Genomic DNA, 18,244 nt, shown 5'->3' on the forward strand with positions numbered 1-18,244 from the left:
GAGGGAGGAATTGTGCAGATATGCTATACTGATGAAGACTTTCCCAATGGCCCATGTTGGGCCCCCTATAGTTCAGCATCTACATGCTCTCACTAGCTCAGATTCTGGAAAAAAAAACAAATATCTGATCATAATTATGCTGATGACACTCAGCTCTACATTGCTGTCCCACCAGGGGACTCTGGTCCCAGACTAAGCTTCAATTTGTGTCTTAGTCAAATCAGGACCTGAAAGTTTCTTCATTTTCATTAGCTAAATAAATATAAATCTGAAATTATTATCTTTGGAACTTAAGATTAGTGTCCAGCTTCAGTCAGCAATGTTAAAACCAGCGAATCAGTCCAGAAATCTTGGTGTCATTTTGGATTCGCAGCTAATCTGTGAGAAGTGATAACTGGGGGAAGATTCTGTGGTTTTGCATTAGCATTTTAAAACATCCAACTTTGTTTTTATCTGCATTCATCACAAGTTTCAAAAGCCAATCCAAAGTCTGTGAATTGGGATTAGGTTCTGTATAAATTAAAAATATAAATGTAAAAATTTAAATTAACATTAGATAAATGAAAAGAAGTGGCCTGACAAGTGACCCTTGAGGAACTCCTTTAGTTACTTTAAGATATTCAGAGGTATGAGTGTTGGTGGAAGTTTTAACTTTGAACGGAGGAACCCTTTAGTCCTTAAAAAAAACGGATCAATCTACAAATCTTGGTGTCATTTTGGACGCTGAACTTAACTTTAACATCAATTTTAAAGCAAGAACCAAATCAGTCCTTTACCACCTGAAGAAATCTAAAATAAAGGGACTGATGGCTCAGCATGATGTAGAAAAACTTTAGTAAACTTTAGTAGTCTTGACTACGGTAATGTTAGTTACCTGAAGTAACCTGTAGTTTTACAGGTCTGTAAAAATTCACCGAGACAACATTTTTAAAATCTCTCTGCTGGTCTACAAAGCTCTGAATGGTCCTGGTCCAGAATATACACCTAATCTGCTGACACCAAATGAGCCACCAAGAATCCTAAGACCATTTGGGTCCAGTTTGCTTTTCTTCCCTTGAGTTCAAACAAAACATTTAGTTTTTCTGCTCCTGATATCTGGAACAAACTACCAGAAAACCTGAAGTCTGATCCAAACCTGGTTTGGTAAATCAGGTAAGAAACAAAACAAAAGAACTGGTTGTGGACGTGCTGGACTGTGGTGTCAGAGAGGATGCTGTCCAAGCTAAGAACTAGACTGGACAGCCCTCTCTACGACAAGCTGGAAAACCTCAGCATGTTCAGCAACAGACTCGATCCAGCTGGCGTCCACGGGGAATCCTCCCTTCCCGTGGACACCAGTACCTCCGCTCTGAACCAGAAGTCCAAGCCGTAGCCTTTTGTAAATACTGTAAATATTTAACTATTCGTTAATGTCTTTGTTGTATTATTTATATTTTATATTCAATTTTATTTTTCTTATTTTCTTATGTTTGATTACATTTTCCTTTTTTTTTTTAATTAAATTTAAGCACCTTGTTCTAATTTCGTTGAACTCTTTTTGAACTTCGTTGAACTTCTCTATTTTCTGTCTGCAGTGCAACACTTTTCCTCTGGATTAATAAAATATTTCTGATTCTGATTTTGTCTTCAGAACAGACAGAAAGTTCACAAGTAATTGGATAAACATTTTTGTGCATATATGAACGTGTCTTTTATTTTTTATTTTTTGTATTTCTACTATTTCTTTCCCTTTTCTGACTTATGTCTTATGACTATGTCACAACTGGAAATCGGTGCCCGGGGCTCGGGGTGGACTAAATCCACCTGCACCGCCTCAAGCCTCTGGATGCTGTGGGCTGGCTGACAGGCCTCTCGGGCATTGCATGGACATCAGGGACAGCACCTCTGGACTCACAGACTGGGGTAATGTCCTTTTAAAGAAACGGGACCTGAGGGTGTGCTCCACCTACACATTTGTTAGCCACCCTGGTAAGGTCTATTCAGGGGTCCTGGATCAAATCAAGTCGTATTTTATTCCCAGTAGAAGATAAAAAACATCTCAGATGAGGAAACTGAGACATTTTACCATGTGATGAAAATATGAGCTGATAGTGAATCTGATGGAGCAACACTTCTGTAAAAAGTAGTTCCAGGGTGGTGTTCAGCACGGTATAAAAAGTAGTTCCAGGGTGATGTTCAGCACGGTATAAAAAGTAGTTCCAGGGTGATGTTCAGCACGGTGTAAAAAGTAGTTCCAGGGTGGTGTTCAGCACGGTATAAAAAGTAGTTCCAGGGTGATGTTCAGCACGGTGTAAAAAGTAGTTCCAGGGTGATGTTCAGCATGGTGTAAAAAGTAGTTCCAGGGTGGTGTTCAGCACGGTGTAAAAAGTAGTTCCAGGGTGATGTTCAGCACGGTGTAAAAAGTAGTTCCAGGGTGATGTTCAGCACGGTGTAAAAAGTAGTTCCAGGGTGATGTTCAGCACGGTGTAAAAAGTAGTTCCAGGGTGATGTTCAGCACGGTGTAAAAAGTAGTTCCAGGGTGATGTTCAGCATGGTGTAAAAAGTAGTTCCAGGGTGATGTTCAGCATGGTGTAAAAAGTAGTTCCAGGGTGACGTTCAGCATGGTGTAAAAAGTAGTTCCAGGGTGATGTTCAGCACGGTGTAAAAAGTAGTTCCAGGGTGGTGTTCAGCACGGTGTAAAAAGTAGTTCCAGGGTGATGTTCAGCACGGTGTAAAATGTAGTTCCAGGGTGATGTTCAGCATGGTGTAAAAAGTAGTTCCAGGGTGATGTTCAGCATGGTGTAAAAAGTAGTTCCAGGGTGATGTTCAGCATGGTGTAAAAAGTAGTTCCAGGGTGATGTTCAGCATGGTGTAAAAAGTAGTTCCAGGGTGATGTTCAGCACGGTGTAAAAAGTAGTTCCAGGGTGATGTTCAGCACGGTGTAAAAAGTAGTTCCAGGGTGATGTTCGGCACGGTGTAAAAAGTAGTTCCAGGGTGATGTTCGGCACGGTGTAAAAAGTAGTTCCAGGGTGATGTTCGGCACGGTGTAAAAAGTAGTTCCAGGGTGGTGTTCGGCACGGTGTAAAAAGTAGTTCCAGGGTGATGTTCGGCATGGTTTAAAAAGTAGTTCCAGGGTGGTGTTCAGCATGGTGTAAAAAGTAGTTCCAGGGTGGTGTTCAGCATGGTGTAAAAAGTAGTTCCAGGGTGGTGTTCAGCATGGTGTAAAAAGTAGTTCCAGGGTGGTGTTCAGCATGGTGTAGCATCTCTTCTTCTAACATGTCTGGAAACGTCTGGGAAGTGAGGAGACCAGTTGCTGGAGTTCTAGGAGAGGAATGTTGTCCCATTCTGGTCTGATGCAGGATTCTAGCTGCTCTACAGTCCTGGACCTTGGTTGCTGGGTTTCTGCTTCCATGATGCTCCAGATGTTGTGTACTGGTGAAAGGTCTGGACTGCAGGCAGGCCAGTTCAGCAGCCGGACTCTTCTCCTGTGAAGCCATGCTGCTGTGATGGATGCAGGATGTGGTTCAGCATCGTCTTGCTGAAATCTGCAAGGTCTTCCCTGAAAGAGACGTTGTCTGGATGGAGCAGATGTTGCTCTAAAACCTCCATGTACTTTTCAGCATTGATGGAGCTTCACAGATGTGGAAGCTGCCCACGCCATAGGCACTAATGCAGCCCCATCCCATCAGAGATGCAGCTTTTCACCTGTCCACTGATAACAAGCTGGATGCTCCCTCTCCTCTTTAGTCTGCAGGACACGCCGTCCATGCTTTCCACAAACTAGTTCACATCTTCATCCAGGTTTCCACTTTGCCTCAGACCATTTTAAAAGAGCTTTGGTCCAGAGAAGACGGAAGAAGCTGGTTCTGGATCCTGTTCACATCTGGCTTCTTCTCTGCATGATGGAGCTTTAACCTGCATTAGTGGGTTTCAGGGTGAACTGTGTTCACAGACAGTGGTTTCTGGAAGTCTTCCTGAGTCCATGCAGTGGTTTCCAGTAGAGAATCATGTCTGCTTTTAATGCAGAAGATCACCAGCATCCAGCCTTGTCCCAGCACACAGAGATTCCTCCTGATTCTCTGAATCTTCTGATGATATTCTACACTGTAGATGGTGGATCTTCAAAGTCTGAGGAACATTTTCCTCAAAGGTTCTGTTTTTATGTACGTGAACTTTTTTGGAACTGGGGTTGAAATTTAGTGTTTGTTATATTGTTTTTGGTGATTTTGTGAAAAGTTGCGTTTTATCATATTTTTGTAGTTTTGTTTGATTGTTTGTACTTAAAAAGTTCTGTTTGAAGCTAAAATGATGATTCTGACCTGTGGATGTTTATTCTGTGTTGACAGTTTAAAGCTGCTGGTCTTTAATGATCACTGTGTGTTTTCTTTGCAATGATCCATCGTATTGATTCCGGAGCCGAACACACAAAGCAAACGAAGACAAACAGCAGCATGACGACTGAGACGCTGTGCAAGACTTGAAGCAAAAGCAGGAGCATCAGCTCAGAAACCCCACAACAACATGTCCAGTTAGAGCGGTACAGTCGTTCACACTCAGATCTGCAGCCACGAGGCTCTAAATGAAAATGAAAACTATACATGAAGCTCAAAGACCAGCCTTCAAACATCAAACCACAATATGAAGAAAAATCTAAATGATTCACAGAACTGAATTCCACCCCTTCATGAGCATGAACAAACTCTTTCAGCTCAGAAATATGAATTAAATCTGATCAAATCTTCACATTCTCCCTCATTTCACAGCTCCTGGTTCACATAAAACAGATTTATTCTGCAAGTGGATAAAAACTAAAGACAAGAAAAGCTCATGCGAAGGTAAAGACTGCCTCAGTTTCCTTAAAAAGAGAGAGAAAACCTATAAACTAGTTTTAAAGAAGAAGCATCACTTCATTTCAGCCTCAGGCTCAGATTTAAAGTGATCCAGAAAGATGCTTTTAGGCTGATAAAGTCTGAGCAGCAGTAGATCCACAGCCTTTAATTCAATAACAACTCAGTTAGTGTCAGAAGAAGAGCAGAAGATCAGCTGAGACCTGACTGATAACAGGAGAAAGCTTCATGGACAAGAAGAGCTGAGGATCAGCTGAGATCTGACTGATAACAGGAGAAAGCTTCATGGACAAGAAGAGCAGAAGATCAGCTGAGACCTGACTGATAACAGGAGAAAGCTTCATGGACAAGAAGAGCAGAAGATCAGCTGAGACCTGACTGATAACAGGAGAAAGCTTCATGGACACGAAGAGCAGAGGATCAGCTGAGACCTGACTGATAACAGGAGAAAGCTTCATGGACAAGAAGAGCAGAGGATCAGCTGAGACCTGACTGATAACAGGAGAAAGCTTCATGGACAAGAAGAGCAGAGGATCAGCTGAGACCTGACTGATAACAGGAGAAAGCTTCATGGACACGAAGAGCAGAGGATCAGCTGAGACCTGACTGATAACAGGAGAAAGCTTCATGGACAAGAAGAGCTGAGGATCAGCTGAGACCTGACTGATAACAGGAGAAAGCTTCATGGACACAAAGAGCAGAAGATCAACTGAGACCTGACTGATAACAGGAGAAAGCTTCATGGACACGAAGAGCAGAAGATCAGCTGAGACCTGACTGATAACAGGAGAAAGCTTCATGGACACAAAGAGCAGAAGATCAGCTGAGACCTGACTGATAACAGGAGAAAGCTTCATGGACACGAAGAGCAGAGGATCAGCTGAGACCTGACTGATAACAGGAGAAAGCTTCATGGACACGAAGAGCAGAAGATCAGCTGAGACCTGACTGATAACAGGAGAAAGCTTCATGGACAAGAACAGCAGAGGATCAGCTGAGACCTGACTGATAACAGAAGAAAGCTTCATGGACAAGAAGAGCAGAGGATCAGCTGAGACCTGACTGATAACAGGAGAAAGCTTCATGGACACAAAGAGCAGAAGATCAACTGAGACCTGACTGATAACAGGAGAAAGCTTCATGGACACGAAGAGCAGAAGATCAGCTGAGACCTGACTGATAACAGGAGAAAGCTTCATGGACACAAAGAGCAGAAGATCAGCTGAGAACTGACTGATAACAGGAGAAAGCTTCATGGACACGAAGAGCAGAGGATCAGCTGAGACCTGACTGATAACAGGAGAAAGCTTCATGGACACGAAGAGCAGAAGATCAGCTGAGACCTGACTGATAACAGGAGAAAGCTTCATGGACAAGAAGAGCAGAGGATCAGCTGAGACCTGACTGATAACAGAAGAAAGCTTCATGGACAAGAAGAGCAGAGGATCAGCTGAGACCTGACTGATAACAGGAGAAAGCTTTATGGACACGAAGAGCAGAAGATCAGCTGAGACCTGACTGATAACAGGAGAAAGCTTCATGGACATGAAGAGCAGAGGATCAGCTGAGACCTGACTGATAACAGGAGAAAGCTTCATGGACACAAAGAGCAGAAGATCAGCTGAGACCTGACTGATAACAGGAGAAAGCTTCATGGACACAAAGAGCAGAAGATCAGCTGAGAACTGACTGATAACAGGAGAAAGCTTCATGGACACGAAGAGCAGAGGATCAGCTGAGACCTGACTGATAACAGGAGAAAGCTTCATGGACACGAAGAGCAGAAGATCAGCTGAGACCTGACTGATAACAGGAGAAAGCTTCATGGACAAGAAGAGCAGAGGATCAGCTGAGACCTGACTGATAACAGAAGAAAGCTTCATGGACAAGAAGAGCAGAGGATCAGCTGAGACCTGACTGATAACAGGAGAAAGCTTTATGGACACGAAGAGCAGAAGATCAGCTGAGACCTGACTGATAACAGGAGAAAGCTTCATGGACATGAAGAGCAGAGGATCAGCTGAGACCTGACTGATAACAGGAGAAAGCTTCATGGACACAAAGAGCAGAAGATCAGCTGAGACCTGACTGATAACAGGAGAAAGCTTCATGGACACGAAGAGCAGAAGATCAACTGAGACCTGACTGATAACAGGAGAAAGCTTCATGGACAAGAAGAGCAGAGGATCAGCTGAGACCTGACTGATAACAGGAGAAAGCTTCATGGACACGAAGAGCAGAAGATCAGCTGAGACCTGACTGATAACAGGAGCTCTGGGATAAAAAAAAAAAGCAGAAGAAATCTTTATGAACAAACCTCAGAAAGCTGCAGCTGCAGAGCGGAGACTCTTCCTCTGGTTTCACCTTTTCAGAAGAAGAAAAAGCTCCAAAGAGACAAACACATCCAAAAGTTTCAGTTTCAGCTCAGACGGATTGAACTGAGATCCGCTCCACGCCGATGGACACTCAACATCTTCATCCTCCTCCTCCTCCTCCTGTGGCTGCTGGAAAGCCTCTACAGCCTCCAGTCGACTCTCAGCTTTATAAACAGGAGAAGCCTGGAACACAGAGGAGGAGAGAGATAGTAGAACGGGCTCCAGCACCCCCTGCAGGCCGAGTATAGGAAGTACAGGCTGGACAGAGAAACCACAATTTCATATTCTTATAATCTATCTATCTATCTATCTATCTATCTATCTAGCTATCTATCTATCTATCTATCTATCTATCTACCTACCTATGTGTGTGTGCGTGTGTGTGTGTGTGTAGGAGGACTGACACAGAACTTTGTGGACCAGTGTTAGCAAAACTACCTCCTAATCAATGCAGAGTAAACAAAGAAGATGTGGAGGAATTTCACTGACGTTGCTCTGCAGTCTCCTCACCGGTGAACATCCAGGTAACAGGTCATCAAACCATCAGGAAGTCCAGCTCTGTCCTGGACTGGTCTCTGGACTCGGTGCAGGAGGTCGGTGACAAAAGGGTCCTGGCAGACCTGCCCTCCATGCTGGACCATGAGTCCCACCCCTGCAGGACCCCTGTCTGCTCTGGAGAGCAGCTTCAGGGACAGACAGAGATACTGCAGGTCTTTCCTCCTGCTGCTGGCACACTTTACAATGAACACATGAAACTGTCTTTACATGTTTATACACATGTTTATACACATGTTTATACACATGTTTATATCCTGTACATACTCACCCTGCAGACCAGATACCGGACATATTGTGGGTGTGTTCTTGTTTGATATCCCGTGTGTGCTTCTGCTTACAGCACCTGCACTATTGCAACAAAGCAATTTCCCTTATCTTATTTTAGGTTTTCTTATTCTTACATATTTACTCTTGTTAATTCAGAAATGTATTAAATAATAGCAATAATAATAATAATAATAATAAAAGAAAATCTCTGCAGTTTTTTTCTCCAGAGAAGCTCCATCATGTCCCACTGGTTTAATTCAGTCTGACTTTAGTTTGATTTTGACTCACTGGGAGATGCTCTTGTCTAAGTTATGAAGGTGGTATTGTTGTTAGTTTGTTGGACTTTTATGTAAATAGTAGAATATAGAAACCTCATGACTCCCACTTTGTTGGAAAACAAACATCATGTTACATCAGAAACAAAAGCAGCCAGTGGTTATTGCTGATTCACAGCTGTGTAGTTGGATCTCTACAGTAAAAGAATAAAAGCTTACATTAGACTGAATTACTAGAAGGTTTTTACCTCTTACATGTAAGAAATTGGCTGGGAGTTGTTTCTTCTTATTCTTCTTCGTCTCCTCCTTTTTTTTGTTTGGTAAATTTACATAAAAGATTTTTTTTATCATTATTATTACTTTTTTAAAAAGGTTTTTCTTGTGAATCCAGTTCACTTCTGTAAAACCAATTCAGAACGTTTAGTTTGAAAGTCATGACCGGAAGTGTAATGTTTGTTTCCGGCCTTGATAGAACGACAAAAGATCAATAAACGCGGAAGTTTAGAGAAATAGTTGCAGACACAAAGGGAAGAGTTCCGTCTGAGCTTTTTTACTAGAAACTTTATTTTCTGCGACTCTGGACCGAACCGGCGGTGAGTTTGTTTCTAGAAGTTTCCTTAACTTCGTACTTTAAGCTAACTTCCTGTTTGGGCGGCTAAAAGTTGAGCAGATTTTCAGGCCACCATTAAAAGTTGCTGCCAAGCCCCCAGACTGACGCCACGAGCCCAATTAATTTAAAATCCGTCATTTTTTCCTATCAGTGTCTCTAAAGCCGAATGTATCTGTTGGAAAATCGATTAACGTTATCTTTATTAATTATTAAATAGCTTTATCTTTACTTTGTCTCATTTCATGTTTTCACTAACTTTAATTTCCGTCGAAGTTTTTAGTAAAATACGCGAAAATTTTACATCTGTAATTTGCCTGAGAACCTTAAAAAGATTATTTGTCATTAAATAACCTGCATTATGATGAGAAAGTTCATACTGGATTTACATGTACACCGACAAGTCTTCCTGTTGACACGTTTCTGTTGTTTATAACCAAGAAATGACTAAATATTGAAGTTTAAAAGCTAAATTTATTATGATGATGTAGTTAGAGACTGTAAAAGATGCTCCGTGTGTTTTGTTGATAAGCAACAGGTCACATAATTTAATATGGAGGACAACCTGTTAAATCCTCGCTTACCTGAGCGCGCGCACACCTGGCTGCTGTTTCACTTTCATTCTGAGGAAATGAGAAGTTTAGCTTTTATTTTAGCAGAACTCATAGACAGTGTGTGAGGATAAAATATAGAATAACGTGTTTTAAAGTGTTTAATTCTCACATGAAATCTTAGCAAACGTCGGGGAAGTTTGTTCTTACTTTGCTTCATTTTCATGGAGAGAAAATCGACTCGGTGTTGTGCATGTGGAATGCAGATTTATTTACTCTGTAAACCGTTTTCTTTCTAACACTGGGTATTTGCGACTGCATGTTCAAACGCACACACCGATATAAATATTTTTGAATAAAGAGTAAATTTGTACACCAATAAAAAAAAAAAAAAACATGAATATCTTCTACACAGATTATTTTCTGCATGCATGTTGTTAAACGTGTGCACGAATGGCCTGAAATGCACGGACAAGACCACGCTTGTGCACAGATTAGTTTACCAGCAGGGATCTGAAAACTTCTTCCATGCTTCGGAGCCTCCCAGTTTCACAAACACGCGGTGCGTTTAAGTGCTGGTGGAAAGCTGGGTCATCTGGGCTTTAATCAGATTTTCTGCTAGTGTGTCCTGGTGTGAAGCGACCCTGTTCAGTCCGAGTGAGACTGAAGTTTCTCTGCTCTGCTTTCAGCTCCATCATGGCCTCTGAAGTCTACTCGCCCACAACAGCTCCGAATCCCAAATCTTCCCTCTTCATGGTTCCATCAGAGCATCTGGATTATAAACGATTTGGCCTGAAAGCTACTGAAGTGGTGAGTTCAGACATCCTGAAATAATCTGAGACTGATTGAACTTGATGCTTATCAGGGTTTTTTATGAAGTGCCTTTCAGTTTATTACCTTACAAAGATGCCGCGTACGCTGCTGTCATTCATGTCCTCTGTGTTAACATCAGGCTTCTCACAGAACAAATGCTGGGCAACTTAATACAAATCAAACCCCCAAATTAAAAGAGGAAATTTGACCGCAAGTTAAGCTACAGCTCCGACTTCACGTCCACTTTCTGCCTCAGTTTTTAAGGTTCTGTCCCATCAGACGGAGACAGGTTTGTGTAATCAATAATAAAAAAATCACCAATATCAAACCAAAGTAAGAAAAATTAACCTCATTGAAAGAAAAGAAGTCATTAAAAAAAGAAACCTGAAAAATCCCCCTGAGGACATGGAGCCGCGACTCAGACACCTCACCAGCCAATGAGAACGATTCCTGGAAAAACTCCTCCCACCTGAGACATTTCCAGAATGGTGGACACGAATTCAGGAATCAGAACAGAAGCTGGCGGCGTTCCAGCAGGTGGGACGTTAGTGAAGAGCGGGGAGCTGAGACCCAGTTCCTCCAGGAAATCATGATCTGAAGCAAACTCAGGCCAGGGGACCAGTCTGTGGTCTACGCACCGATCTGTGGTCTACGCACCAGTCTGTGGTCTACGCACCAGTCTGTGGTCTACGTACCAGTCTGTGGTCTACGCACCAGTCTGTGGTCTACGTACCAGTCTGTGGTCTACGCACCGATCTGTGGTCTATGTACCGATCTGTGGTCTACGCACCGATCTGTGGTCTACGCACCAGTCTGTGGTCTACGCACCAGTCTGTGGTCTACGTACCAGTCTGTGGTCTACGCACCAGTCTGTGGTCTACGCACCGATAATATATAAATAAATTAAATATAAATAAAATATAAATGAAAGGCTTCTCTTAAGATGGCTTATAAACTGGAAACGTGGTTCCTGACGTTGTTTCCCTTCACCGTGTGTTGCTGATTTTTGCTCTGAAGTCTGAAAGCGTCCACCTTTTCATCCTGCATGAAACATCTATGATTTTATTTTTGATCAGGAAACGTTCAGAGGGCTGTTGGAGCTCGAGAAACGCTGGGTTGTTACATAGGGCTGCAACGATTAGCCGGCTAGTCGTTTTAATAGTCGATGACTAGTCAACTATCAGAATAGTTATTAGTTGCAGCCCTGCTGTTTTATTTATATGTATATATATATATATATATATATATCCACACTTGCACCAGGTATGACAACACGGTTTATTTAGAGAAAACAACATAAAAGATTCTGAAACATGAGCAGTGTCTGCTTCCTAAACCACAGAGACATGAATAAAAGACCATTTCACCAACTTTTTAAGATGTTTTACAAACAATTTGATCAGTGTTAGTGAACGCTGGAAATCATAGAAGCTGTCTGGACCTCATCACGTGTAAATGTTGAAACTCTACTACAGACAAACATGTAAAAATAACCTCTAAACAACCATCAGAGTGACGATCCAGCAGCTTCTAGAAGCTCCTCCAGCAGCAGGAAGCTGCAGTCATGGCTTCCTGATGATGTTATCAGCCTCTGATGGTGGTGGAGGAATTCTGCTCCATCGTTGCTTCAGCTCATTGAGGGTTGCAGCATCTGAAGGTCCCCCCACAGCATCTCAGTCAGGATGGGGTCTGGACCCTGACTGGACCAGGTCCAGTGGTGTAGATCTGCTGCTGTGTTTGGGATCATCATCCTGGAGATGGTTCCAGCTGAGCTCTGCCAGCCTAAGCCCTGCTGCCATGTTCTTTCTTCTCCTGCTACCCTTCCAGCAAGCCTTACTGGTTCAGATCATTAACGTTAACGTGTGACCTGCTAGCGGAGGACAGGAGTGTCTGAGACGTGGCTGAACTTCCAGGGACGTCCAGTCCTGGAAGATTGGCACCTGTCCCGAATGTCTTCCGTGTGTGAATAGTCTTTCTGTAGAATGGAGTCCCGATAGTCTGGAACCTGATAACCTTCTCACGGTAACAGCTGCTTCTCTAAGATGATTGCTGATGTCTTTCCTCCTGGGCACTGTGTTAACACACCTGAATGAACCAGAAGCTCCTACTGATGGTGGTCAATCATCAGGTCCTTGTGTTCATGTCGCAGCAGTGAGGACAGAGACTTAGTTTCTGTTCGGTAAATAACAGCAGGGTGGTGTCAGGTGCTGTTTCTGAGGTTGGAGGTGTCCCACTTATTTACTCCATTTCAGTCCAGATGAGACGCTTTAAAGATCAAATCTTAAATAATTTATCTGTTTTTGGTAGTTTTATTAAGAGATCGTCTCTTCTACCAGTCTCTGCTGGTTGATGTTTTCTACAAACGCAGTGAAGCCGCCTGAGACCAGGGACAATAAACCAGAGCCAGCTGGTCTGAGACCAGGGACAATAAACCAGAGCCAGCTGGTCTGAGACCAGGGACAATAAAACCAGAGCCAGCTGGTCTGAGACCAGGGACAATAAACCAGAGCCAGCTGGTCTGAGACCAGGGACAATAAACCAGAGCCAGCTGGTCTGAGACCAGGGACAATAAACCAGAGCCAGCTGGTCTGAGACCAGGGACAATAAACCAGAGCCAGCTGGTCTGAGACCAGGGACAATAAACCAGAGCCAGCTGGTCTGAGACCAGGGACAATAAACCAGAGCCAGCTGGTCTGAGACCAGGGACAATAAACCAGAGCCAGCTGGTCTGAGACCAGGGACAATAAACCAGAGCCAGCTGGTCTGAGACCAGGGACAATAAAACCAGAGCCAGCTGGTCTGAGACCAGGGACAATAAACCAGAGCCAGCTGGTCTGAGACCAGGGACAATAAACCAGAGCCAGCTGGTCTGAGACCAGGGACAATAAAACCAGAGCCAGCTGGTCTGAGACCAGGGACAATAAACCAGAGCCAGCTGGTCTGAGACCAGGGACAATAAACCAGAGCCAGCTGGTCTGAGACCAGGGACAATAAACCAGAGCCAGCTGGTCTGAGACCAGGGACAATAAACCAGAGCCAGCTGGTCTGAGACCAGGGACAATAAACCAGAGCCAGCTGGTCTGAGACCAGGGACAATAAACCAGAGCCAGCTGGTCTGAGACCAGGGACAATAAAACCAGAGCCAGCTGGTCTGAGACCAGGGACAATAAACCAGAGCCAGCTGGTCTGAGACCAGGGACAATAAACCAGAGCCAGCTGGTCTGAGACCAGGGACAGTAAACCAGAGCCAGCTGGTCTCAGACCAGCTGAATGCAGAGCTTCCCCTGGTTTACATGCAGATTATGGGCTGTGAGACGGGAAGTTGCTGGGAGGAAACCTGAGGACAGGTTGTGGACAGGTTGTGGACAGGTGAAGTCCATGTTTACAGTCAGAGTTTAACTGTTCCCACCTCAGTTCCTCTTCATGCTTTTTGTTTCTGTTGACTTTGATCGGCTCAACAGAGTGAAACTCTGTACAAACAAAACTTAGAAAAGAGAAGTGAAACGATGAGGAGGCTGAGATGAGGTGTGGTGTTATCAACAAGCACAGGCATGATTAGCACAACCTCCATCTATTGTCCATGCAGCAGGGGGACATTCCCTCCAGTAACACGACTGCTGGACGTTTCACCAGCTGATTTAGATCCAACAATTTCATATGTTTTCATCTCGACTGCATCCCAAAGCTGCTCTACTGGACTGAGATCTGGTGGCTGTGGAGGCCGGTGGAGTCCAGTGAACTCATCGTCATGTTCTAGAAAGCAGGTGGAGATGATCTGAGCTTTGTGACATGGTGCATTATCCTGCTGGAAGTAGCATCAGAAGATGCTCCACTGTGGTCATAAAGGGATGGACATGGTCAGCAACAATACTCAGGTAGGCTGTGCTGGTTAAACCAGACCACGTTGGTACTAAGGGACCCAAAGTGGACCAAGAAAACCTCCCCCCACCATTACACCAGCAGCAGCCTGAAGCGTTGATCCAAGGCAGGATGGATCCATGTTTTCATGATGTTTCCAGCAGATTCTGAGCCGAGCATCTGAATGTGGAGCTGAAATGGAGACTCATCAGACCAGCAACGTTTCTCCATCTTCTATTGTCCAGTGTTGGTGAGTGTGTGTGAATTGTAGCCTCAGTTTCCTGTTCTTAGCTGGCAGGAGGCACCCGGTGTGTCTTCTGCTGATCCTGGTCCAGACAACTGCTGCTCTGGATGTTTTCTCTTCTTCAGACCATCTCTGGAAACCCTGGAGATGGTTGTGGGTGGAAATCCCAGTAAATACTCCGACCAACAACCATTCAGAGTCTCTTAAATCCTCTTTCTTCCTCATTCTGATGCTCAGTTTAAACCTCAGCAGGACGTCTTCACCACGTCTCCATGACGACATGCTGCCGTGTGATTGGCTGGTTGGATATTAGTGTTAACAGGAAGTTGAGCAGGTGGGGCTGATGATTGGATGGAGGTTGTATGACGGTGCACCTGGTTGTCAGAGTGGATGATGAGTTTTCCCATTTTGTTTGTTTTTTTACATAATTTTTCCAAAGTGGGATGGAAGTCAATAAGTTTATCTTTAAAAATGGATCATAAATATTAGGAATGCAGTGATTTGTACCAGTCGAGTACAATTACTTTACCGATACCGAGTACCAATACTAATAAATCCCGTTACAGTTCACTGGTAAGGAGTCTGGACCAGATACGAGGACTGGGTGGTTAATTGTGATAAATGAGTCATCCTGCAGCATCCTCTGCTTTTCCAGGAACCCAAAGCGCTTTCATTCATACCTGGTGTTGCTAGGCTACGTGTAGCCACAGCTGCCCTGGGACAGACTGACAGAAACATGGCAGCCAATCCCCACCGACGGCCTCCGACCCCCACCGAACATCCATTCGTTCTTTTTTCTCTGTAGTTTTTATCAGGAGGGACTATTTCCAGCAGCGGATTAATCTAAATGTTTGTATAGGGAAGATTTTCTGGCTGCACACTTTGATGCTTCTCGGTAATGAAGCAGCATGTCTGTCCCAGATTAGGAGCCTTGATCCGGTGCGGTGGAGGGTCTTTGACCCTCTCTGACCGGACCTCCATCAGCGAGCAGGAAGCTGCAGACTGAGAACTGAAAGTGTTGCAGATCTCCGTTTGGCAGACGTCAGCAGATCTCAGAGCTGCTGGTGCAACAGTTTGCTGCAGGGGGGCCGGGATGAGGCCTGCATCCGGCCCTCAGACCTCTGCCTCAGTTGGTTCGGGACAAAAAGAGGATGTGCAGGGACGGAGGAGGCTCTGCATCTTCCTGCAGAGAGTACGACGTGTCAGGAAGCTGAAGGTCCAGAAAATAGCTTTTAATGAATGAAAGAAGCCGATGGAGGAGAAATAAATTTTATCCGCCTGGCAGCCGGCGCTCTGCTAGGATCATGGAGGATCCTTTTCTTTTTCTTTTTTTTATTTAATTAATTCATTTTTATTTGACTTTACCGTTGATAGATTTTTATTTAGAATAAGTGAAAACATGAAGCAGCCGTTTTAAATGACATTGTTCAGCATTAGGAGTCCTTTCCCTCCATCTTTAGCCATAGATCCGGTGCTGCTTTCACAACCAAGTCTTTCCGGTTCTGCAGCGGTGACCCGCCAGGCTGCAGCAAACGGAGTCCGGCCTTAGTCAGCAATGTGGTTTTCCGTCTGAAGAGGAACCAGTGTTGCAATTCCCAGTTTTTAAAGATCAATAAGAAGCAGATTTCTAAAGAAAAGCAACACAGTGCTGGTAAAAGAGGAAACGGTCTTGAATCATCACTCAGGAGGACGAGTTCATTTGTAGGAGGAATCTTACGGATGTGTAAAAAAAAACTCAGATTTAACAACCATAAAAAAGTTATTGTAAATTATTTGTTTTTAATCAAACAGAGTTCGTGTGACGGAACTAAAATTAAAGCAGTTTTAATGGATGGAAAACTGGATCATAAAGACACATCATTTGTTCCCATTTCTTTAGTTTCTTCGGTAAAACCAGCGAAGATCCGACAGTCTGACAGAAAACAGGATTCCAGCAGCAACAAGGTGATTCCCAAAGTTAGCCGGAAACTTGTTAAAAAGTTTTCTCTTTAAATAATTAGAACGAGAAACTTGGCAAGAAGAGTCAGTGAATGACAATAAATCTTCTACCACTGGAAGAAAATCAGTTTTTCCTTTTTAAATGGACCCATACTGGTGGGGATGTGGGATGAGCAGAGGAGTAGAGTATGTGGGAAAAGCTTCCCACATCTCAACCAAACGGCTGATCCTGCGTTGACTCTGGTTTGTGTGGTTTATGGGATGATTGAGCGTCAGTATGGAGGGTCCATACACGGCCACGGCCGGACCGGATGCTGGAACATCGGGATGTTTAGGTTTCATGATGGGAAAATTAAATCTTTTCTAGAGGAAACAGAACCTTAAATTTGTGATCAGATGTGAAATAAAAACAAGCTAAATAAAAATGACTGAATATAAAAAACCTAAAATAAGAATCGAGTGATGAAATGAAATTAAGTTGACCTTCTAGGGGGGTTGGGGTACCGCCTGATGTAACAGTAGAAGAAAACCATGTTTTTATTAAAGCCTAGTGAGTGCAGGTAGGGCCGGATGATGATTTCATAACAGTATATATCCATCGATAGACGTGTGGTGCGACAGGAAAGAAACGTGTTTCCTTTTTCATTGTAGCCTATCATGTAGCTTAAAACAGTCGTCACTTCCTCCCAACCAATCACAAACGCAGACCCAGGCACGCTCTGTCACCAAGCTCCGCCCCTTTCAAACCACAACAAAGAGTTCATGTATTGCAAAAGATGAGGAGGAGGAGATTATTACAAAAAAGAGGTTTGGGGTGAGAAAAATCCCCGTAGTGATGCTCGGCTGCAGGGTGACCTGATTTTAGCCTACAGATAGTTTTGTTATGCTGAGTGGAGTTTGCTTACATGGTAGTCTAGTCCTACCAGTCTCTGAGCTAGCTAACGGCCAGTTTCCACCGGGTCCGTATGTGCCGCGGTTTCGTTCCGACCTCCGCGGCACGCCGACTCACACCGGGAGTGTGTCAGACACGGAGAGTCCGCGAAGGTCCGTGTAGCTGGATCTGCCAGATCACATCGGCATTAACGTCTCGCCTTCCATGATGAAAAAAGAACACTGAGACCTCCCGACTATTACTAACACGTAGTTCAGCTGCAGGGATGCTTTTATTTTGAAATTCACCGGACCCTCCAGTGTCGGATTTCCTGTCTGGTTTGTCTGAACTGCTGAGCTGGACGTGTTCGGGACGTGTTGGAGGTTGGATGGAAACCGTGGCGCAGCTGGACCGGGTGGAAACTAGGGATGTACCGATACTAGCATCGGAAATACTCGACGATCCTACCAAAAGTAAGAGGATCGTATCGGCGAGTATTTCTGTCTAAACACCATCTGGTACCTAAACCCCAGGCATCAGACAGAAAAACATGGCATGGGAACATCTCTAGTGGAAACTGGCTGTAGAACTGGTGCGATTCCCACTAAAAGAAGCAGTTCTATTTATTTGTTTTGATTTATTTTCTTTAAAAGGTTGTTTAAATACTTATTTATCAGATTTTCTAGTAACTTTATTCTGAATGTTTCAGTATTTCCTGAAAAAAAAGAGTTCTTTTTTTAGAAACTTTCAGTGATGTTAAAAAGGTTGAATATGAATTTGGTGTTTGTGTTTCCTTATTAAAAGCAGGTCATTAAGCAATAGCATAAAATGCCTGCATATATAATCTGTATTATTATTATTATTATTATTATTATTGATTAATATAATTTTTTTAATCAACATGCTTTTTTTCTACATGGTCCAGTCCTAAGTGCAGGTTCCTGGTTCTAAATAAAAAGTTAAATTAGCGTCATAATTATTATAATTATTATTATTATTATTATTGATTAATATAATTTTTTTAATCAACATGCTTTTTTCTACATGGTCCAGTCCTAAGT

At 43.5% G+C, this 18,244-nt stretch overlaps 2 protein-coding genes across 2 annotated transcripts in view; one reads left to right on the forward strand and one right to left on the reverse strand.

Moving 5' to 3' along the window:
* cpne4a (copine IVa) overlaps positions 1–8,123 on the reverse strand; it is a 109,769-nt gene extending 101,646 nt beyond the window's left edge. The window contains exons 1-2 of the mRNA XM_041987558.1: positions 7,691–8,123; positions 7,144–7,384 (exon numbers count right to left, since the gene is read on the reverse strand). The gene's annotated coding sequence lies outside the window, so the exon portion shown is untranslated. The remainder of the gene's footprint in view (positions 1–7,143; positions 7,385–7,690) is intronic.
* Positions 8,124–8,764: 641 nt separating this feature from the next.
* cmtm6 (CKLF-like MARVEL transmembrane domain containing 6) overlaps positions 8,765–18,244 on the forward strand; it is a 33,546-nt gene continuing 24,066 nt past the window's right edge. The window contains exons 1-2 of the mRNA XM_041987812.1: positions 8,765–8,894; positions 10,149–10,269. Coding sequence (XP_041843746.1) covers positions 10,156–10,269 — 114 coding nt within the window. The 5' untranslated portion in view covers positions 8,765–8,894; positions 10,149–10,155. The remainder of the gene's footprint in view (positions 8,895–10,148; positions 10,270–18,244) is intronic.

Source organism: Melanotaenia boesemani, chromosome 6, assembly GCF_017639745.1.
Source record: "Melanotaenia boesemani isolate fMelBoe1 chromosome 6, fMelBoe1.pri, whole genome shotgun sequence".
Taxonomy (NCBI): domain Eukaryota; kingdom Metazoa; phylum Chordata; class Actinopteri; order Atheriniformes; family Melanotaeniidae; genus Melanotaenia; species Melanotaenia boesemani.